The sequence below is a fragment of the Myiozetetes cayanensis genome, unplaced genomic scaffold (genome assembly GCF_022539395.1).
Source record: "Myiozetetes cayanensis isolate MyiCay16 unplaced genomic scaffold, myiCay2020 scf2-11, whole genome shotgun sequence".
Lineage (NCBI taxonomy): Eukaryota > Metazoa > Chordata > Aves > Passeriformes > Tyrannidae > Myiozetetes > Myiozetetes cayanensis.
Genome location: NW_026087411.1, coordinates 11,528,145 through 11,535,139, shown reverse-complemented (window position 1 = coordinate 11,535,139; position 6,995 = coordinate 11,528,145). Strand labels below are relative to the sequence as shown.

The 6,995-nt window shown below is 40.0% G+C and overlaps 1 protein-coding gene across 2 annotated transcripts; it reads right to left on the bottom strand.

Annotated features, from left to right (window-relative positions):
- Positions 1 to 1,406: 1,406 nt before the first annotated feature.
- Positions 1,407 to 6,922, bottom strand: NENF (neudesin neurotrophic factor). Of its 2 annotated transcripts, XR_007628853.1 has the most exons (5): positions 6,751 to 6,922; positions 5,509 to 5,569; positions 4,343 to 4,446; positions 2,045 to 3,698; positions 1,407 to 1,567 (listed from the first exon to the last, which is right to left on the bottom strand). XR_007628853.1 is itself a non-coding variant. In XM_050314700.1 (4 exons), exons 1-4 carry the CDS (start codon positions 6,901 to 6,903, stop codon positions 3,522 to 3,524), a joined length of 495 nt encoding a protein of 164 aa, XP_050170657.1. In that variant the 5' UTR covers positions 6,904 to 6,922; the 3' UTR covers positions 1,407 to 3,521. The 2 variants fall into 2 exon arrangements, 1 of the variants encoding a protein (XP_050170657.1); XM_050314700.1 differs by having other exon boundaries at positions 1,407 to 3,698.
- Positions 6,923 to 6,995: the final 73 nt, after the last annotated feature.

Here is a 6,995-nt window from a genome sequence, read left to right as displayed (position 1 = left end):
CTGATGGTAGTTTTGAAACAAAAGTAAAAGGAGGTGATTTACAAACAGCATTCAGGCTTCTCCCGTTCCAAAGCACTGTATTTGAACAGATAAGCATCTTCTTTTAGTTTTTACTGAAACATGAAAGTCTGGCAGGTCTGACAAGAGCAGTCTGAAATCTGATCCTACATTGACTCCTGTTGTTATGATTTCACAGCCAGCAGTATCATCAGACCACAGAGACAGTAGCTGAGGCTGCAATTTTCAAAGAAGCACAAGGCCTTTTCTGCATAAGAAAACTAATACAAAATCTGATTTTTTAAAACCAATGAAACACTCATATTTTGGCAAAGGACTACAAAAATATTTGTGTTCATATACACATTAGAGTTAGGAAAGAAATAACTTTGTTTTATGAGTAATCCCAAATCCTTGGAAAATCTCAGTTGCTTAATCTGCAGGATTCAGAGCCCCTGTGTTCTGGCAGGTGGTCTTGTTTAGATTAGCATGCAATAACTAATAACTGTGACTAACAGCTGCTAACACACACATTCTTGGTAGGATTTCTCTCAGCTGCAGTCTCTACAACTGCAAAAATAAAGATAATACTTTCATTTGCATTTCATAACCCTTTTATTGAATTATGGTTGCTTGTATTTGTAGTCCTGATGCTCCAATTGTTAAACAGAGAGGTCTTAAAGCAGGGATGATAGAATCTATCCTGTCACAAAAATTAGTCAACTATGTTAGGATCAAAGTGAGGGACTACTGAAAAGAGTGTCGGGTGGAAAACAGCAACTCAGGTTATGCATCCTCTAAGTGAATGAACCCATCTGATACTTCTTAACATTCTGTAGACTCAACTATTATTGAATACTAAAGTCAGGCAATTCTTGATGCAGCAATTCATTAAAGATGCATGTTGGAAGCAAAACAGCAAAAATTACGACATTTGCAACGTTATCTGAAGCAGCAAGTAAATTGAAAAGAAATTTTACACTTTCCAAAGGAGGTCTGGAGTAGTGGGAAGGCTACAGTAGTGCTTCACACAGCTTGTTTGTTTTGAGTGCAATTTATAGATTGTGAGGGCACCTGTTTTACTGGAATAATACAGAGGTCAGGGAAATGCAGCTGACTGAACAAAACAGCCATGGCAGACAACAAAATACATTCCAGGCTGCTGGCAAGTAAAAGAACCCTAGACATAAAACAGTGTTGTTAATTTAACACTAAAAGAAATACTGTAGTACTCTGAATGTATTTTTTAAAAAGCGGTCAGTAAAAACGTGCAAAGGATGTATGTCCACTTAAAGCCTCATTACCATCACACCTCTACTGAGTGGGAACCCCAAGTGAAATAGCCTAGGAAGTGATTAAATGTGAATCTGCCAGTTCCCAAATTGAAAAACAAACAAAAGTGCACTCAGTTGTGATAATCTTGTCTTTAATAATAGAAAGGAAGGACTAAAGCATCTCCCTCACACACCTGAGCGGGGGCAGTTTGGATTCACAAGGATCTTGCACTACAAGAGGGGGTTTATATCACCATTTCCTGTTGCAACAGGAGCATTTCTTCACTGAAAAGAACCTGAAATTTAATACAAATAGGAGCTGAGTTATCTGCTTTGAGATCAGCAAAGGTGACCTTCATAGCGAGAACAGGGAAAGCAGGGAGAGAACAGTAACACTAAGCCCCTCAGTGGTGATGAGCTGCAATCAAACCACAACATTTTTGAAATGCAGCTGGATGTGACGGTTCCAGATGAAGCAAAGATTCTTACAGTAATCACAGTAGCACAACTACTGAAGCTGCCCCATAAAGAAGCATACAAGGAAGGGAAGAGAAGGAGAAAATTATTTTTGAAATGCTGGCAACCAACCACCCACCATTCCCACCAAACCCACACACATTCCTATAAAGATGGCAGGTATTACCAAGGAGCAAACTCCCAGCTGCTGTTGCTATCTAATCAAAAGGTCAGCAGTAATAGTAATAATAATAAATAATAATAGAAAAGCAATAATCTGAATCAATAGTCTCTGAGATGCCAATTTATTTACTTACTCTACCCAGAGCACCATCCAACAGCAGGGGGGCCCATGGGAGTCCCTCCTGCAAACGAAGTGGTATAAAATACAAAACAAGTTTAGAATAAAATCGGTAACATTGTAAAAGGATGGGCAAATACATAGAAATTACTTCTCTACTCATTCAACTGACAGGGAGCTGTTCCCTGGAAACTAGAAAGCGGAGAATCACCTAATAAAATCTTCCCTTCAAAGAAAATGGCCAAAATGCTGAAGAAATAGAACAAAAATACAGAATTGTATTTTTATAATTTCTGTATTATTAATATAGAATTGGGAGCAGCTGCTTAGTTTCTCCCATATCAATTCAAACTGCCACAGTGGCAGATAAACCCATATTCAAGACAATTCACATTCTTCTTAAGTTAGTGAAAGTCAGTGGTTAGCAGCAATTTATGTAGCACAGGCTTTCACTGGTCCTCTTGTTGCTGCAAGACTGCCAGCGAAACACAATAAATGGGGTCTGCTTTCACCCTACAGGATCTGCAGTTTCATATTAGGTGAAATGGAAGAGGAACATGGGACTGCACGCTTCATTAGAACAGCAATGATGAAACCAGAGTAAGAACAAAAAAAAACTAAGAGACATAAAAAATGAGAGCTGAAATTGTCAATATAAAGATCCTAACAACATCCACAGGACACTAAACTGCTATAATAAACTTGTGCTGTAAGAGTATGAGGTAAACAGGGGGCTATCATTTCCTTTTTGTGTTAGAGAAAGAGTGGAGGGAGCTAGAAGGAAATAATCATAATCTAATATAGATGACACCTTTGATAATTATTTTTAAAAATTAAAGTGTCATTTATCCAAAAATGACATAATAGTCTTATTTAAAATGTCACAGTAGTTCTCTCATGAGGGAAATAAGATTTATTTTCCTTAGTTTACAGCTGTAGGCTTTGCAGAAATACTCTACAGTAACTGCATTTTAAGAGACTGAGTTGCTCTTTATCCAGTATTCTCAAACCTATCAAATATTAAACCCCACAATGCTTTTTAAAATGTAAGCCTCTGTTGGACCTCTTTGTACTTGTGATACCTACCCTGACATGAAGCACAGAGAATTGATTTTTGTCTACATAATGCATTCACACTTTTCCAAGGAGTAGGAAACAATTTGGGATTTACAAAAAGACTGGTCATGTTTCAATTATTAAAACGTTCCTTCTCTCTTCTAAGGAATAAAATTTTCTCAGTAGACAGAGAAATCCAAGCAGAAGAAATTTGCCTGTTAAATAATTCCCATGTTTCACAGCAAACAGCCCAAGTGTATGACACTGCTACAGATTTGTTTGTTTCCTCTAAACTATTCCTGCATGCACAAACGTATTTTCTGAATAGAAAACTGGCTTGTGATTGCTAATTGTTGTAATGAACTCCAGAACATAGAATCAATCTAATATTCTACTGTGCTTCTCCCCAGGCATTCTCTAGGTGCAAAAAATGTTCCTCAAAACTCATCTTTAATGTTGAAATGTGGCTGATCTTCAGGTTTAAAGTCCAGATTGGGGCTGCCATCCTCATTCAGAATTCGTCGAGAAGTATAGCCAACAATTGGATATTTGGCCTTATAAACATTATTGAAGATATCATCCAGGGACTTCAGTTCCTCTTCTGTGAGTCCTGTCTAAACGAAATAGGAAAATGAAAGTCATGTCTCAAAGAAATAAAAATACAGATATTTACACGCATTTTTTCTTTTTTTACTGATTACTATAAAACTTAAGGTCAGCTTTTGGGTTTACTTTGCAGAACATAATGAACAAATTTAATAGTATTATCTGTAGTTTGATTGTTTTCATTCAAATTCAGCCTTGACAAAACTTCGATATACTCAGGTCCACTGAGTATATTAAACCACTAACCTCCCTTCATTTTGCCATAGTAAATCACATCTCAGCTAAGTAAAAACCCACTGCCAGAATTAGCATCCACTGCCACATTAGTGACACACAATACACTAAACCAGCTGACAAAGAAATGGATTTACTCTCTTTGTGAGCATTTTTAAACAGCAGGTGATTTTCCCTTTACACACTTACATAAGTTGTATTGATTTCACAGATAAAAACTTTCCTCTTGAAGGTTGTTAGCATCTTTCATGAGCAGTAAATACATATCTATTTTATGTACTTTAAGAATATTAATGCATTTTGGTTTTAAATATGTGAATCATCCTAAACAAATACAAGTAATTTAAAGGTATTTATTCATCTTTCAAAATAATTTAACTTTGAAAAATGGAATTAAACCAAGGGTCCATTTTCTTACTGTGTCATGTGTAAGATCAGCTGGATCCAGAGACATCTTTGCAACTCCTCTTGTTGAGTCTTTTCCAACCAAAGCATTGTATGGGGCTCCTTTTCCATAAAATTCTGTCAGAATTAAAAAAAATAAAATCCAGTTTAAGTCTAAAACCCTTCTTTCCAAAACTGACTTTGGATTTGCTACTTTTTGATAATATATCCTAGTCCTTAAAAACAAAACAAAACAAAACACAACAAAACCAACCAACCAACCAACCAAAACAACGGAGGTTGGGGTTATATAGCTGTTGAACTTCCTATACTGCAGTCTTAAAATTTACCAATTCTTTAGGGAGCTGTGCTTTCCATTCTCACGAGATGTTCGTAGCCTCCAGAATTTGCATGGCAAGCCTTGTCTAACTTAGGATTTAAAGATCAGCCAGCAGGTATGGCCAGACAAGCTGCACTAACAAAGTTAGTATTAAAAAAGCAACCAGCCATTAGTTTTCTTATGATGACATTAAGTCAAGTGTCTAAGACCCTCATGGCCCCTTCAAACATTGTATAGAAAATCTGGATTAAGTAGCAGGAGTTCAAATTAAAATATCTCTAGTTCTTAGAGAAGGCAGAAACAGCAAATTCAGCCATAGAAGGTTTAGGTGTAAATGACAAGACGCTTTATGAAATAAGAAAATTTTCAAGGAGAAAAAAAATTACTTGGCTCCCTGCTCTACTTTCAGAATCACAGTGAACTCTTGCAAGAGTTTTGATCAGGCCATTTGGACAGCACAGATAGATGAATACCAGCACAAAAGATAAGCTGCAGCTGCGTTCATATTGTGTAATGCCAAACAGGTACAACCAAGTTAGCTTTGATCTGGTCAGGACAATGAAGTGCTGTAGCAGCAGCTTCCATGTCGCCCGACCCCACATCTGGTGACTCAGAGGTCTGGGCAGGTGTCTTCAGCATTTCTGTCAGCAGTGCCCAAGCTAAGTGGGCAGTGCTGGCTTGTCTATGTGTGCTGTAATCTCAAACCAGTGTAAGGGACCTCAAACCTTTGTAGGGGAGCCGTCAGAGGAGGAAACCCAAGTTTTTTAAAAGAGGAAAAACGTGTTCTTTTTGTTGCAGTCTTCTAATGACTGAATAATAACATGAAAGCAAAGCAGACAGCAGATGAGACACAAACTAACCTTTTCCAGAGGTAACATCAAATACTACTCCCTTCACTGCTAGGTAGATGGGCTGTCCTTCCTGGAAAGAAAGACATCAATATATCCTCAGCACTTAAGCATAGGCAAAAGGCAGTTACTTTTAGCTATGAAGTCCATAAGCACTCAGGACACAAAGGAGAGAATTAAATTATCTGTTGTATGTTTTCTCTTACTGTGTGTGTACACCAGTGTACACATTCCATCTCTTGACTTTTCTTACTTGTGCTTTACGCTGTCCCTGATTTATTTTTTTTACATTTTAACAATATGCAATGAGAGAATCTTTTTAATCTAAACAACACAATCACAGAAGACATCCCTCTTGCAGATCACTTCTCGTCTGCACAATTGTCTGCTCGAAGCCCATCCACTGCATCTTTCTATTCCTAGTGCAGATGGATATTGCGCCCAGAAAAAGGGCGTATGGCCAACAACATTATTTGATTAAGAAACAACAGATGTATGCATAAACACACACAAATCTGATCTGATGACATCTGTTTTACTTAATAAGCCAGTGCTTCTGCTTTGTTCTTTCACACATAAGACGTATTTTTAGTCAGATATTGATTAGTTTCTTGAAAGTATCTGGAGAAGACCCTGAGAAGGTCAGCCAGCAAGTTTTTTCAGAAGAGAAGTTGATGTGTTTGAAGACAGGACTTCATTGTTTTGAATGTGAAGTTCTGCTGAGGTTTCTGCATCACAGAAAGCTAAAAACTTTTAAGTTGAAATTGCGTGGTTATTTCCATAATCCTGTAAAAAATAAAAAAAGGGGGAGGCTGTGTCTAAAAAACGTGTGTTTGATGAATTACAGAGGGAAAATTATTTTGGCTCCAGCTCACGGTAATCTGAAATTCCCTGGCATGAGTCCCTTGCCAAGCAGGCAACGAATAAAACAGGCACATGCCATCTAATTGTGTGCGTGCAGCTTCAAAACGGGCAGCTGCCAGCCGGACAGACCAACAGAGGGACGCCCGCAAACTTCTCACGGTGTCTAAAAGGCAGGCGATCCCCAAAATTCCAGGGCCAGAGGGAACAAGGGGGCAGAGCAGCAGAAGCAAAGCACGGCAAGAAAAAAAAAAAAAAAGAACAGGCTTTGGGGCGGTTTCCGCGCACGGAGCGGCGGGCACGGAGGGAGCGCTGGGGCTGCCGGTCGCCTCTCCGGCCGCGGCCCGGCCCGGCCCGGCCCCGGCGTCCGGCCCCGCTGGCGGCCGGCCCTACCTGCTGCCCGTCGTATCTGGCCAGCTCGGGCTCCGTGAAGAGCCTCACGGGGGCCTCGGCCGGCGGCCTGAAGCGCAGCCGAGGCTCGGCGAGGACGGCCGGCAGCGCTGCGAGCAGCGCGGCCAGGAGCAGCCGCGCAGAAGCGCCCGCCATGGCGCGCTCCCCGCCCCGCCTCCCGCCGCTGGCTCCGGCTGCGGGGAGGGACGCGGGACACGCACGGGCACCACGTTAAAGAGCCACGAGCG

What these genes read in the sequence shown, in the direction of transcription:
- NENF (XM_050314700.1), bottom strand. Translation starts at nt 6,903, where the DNA reads ATGGCGGGCGCTTCTGCGCGGCTGCTCCTGGCCGCGCTGCTCGCAGCG. An exon ending in TGATGTTACCTCTGGAAAAG is followed by an intron (nt 4,447 to 5,508) that starts GTTAGTTTGTGT and finishes TAATTCTGACAG; the next exon opens with AATTTTATGGAAAAGGAGCC. An exon ending in CTGATCTTACACATGACACA is followed by an intron (nt 3,699 to 4,342) that starts GTAAGAAAATGG and finishes TATTTCGTTTAG; the next exon opens with ACAGGACTCACAGAAGAGGA.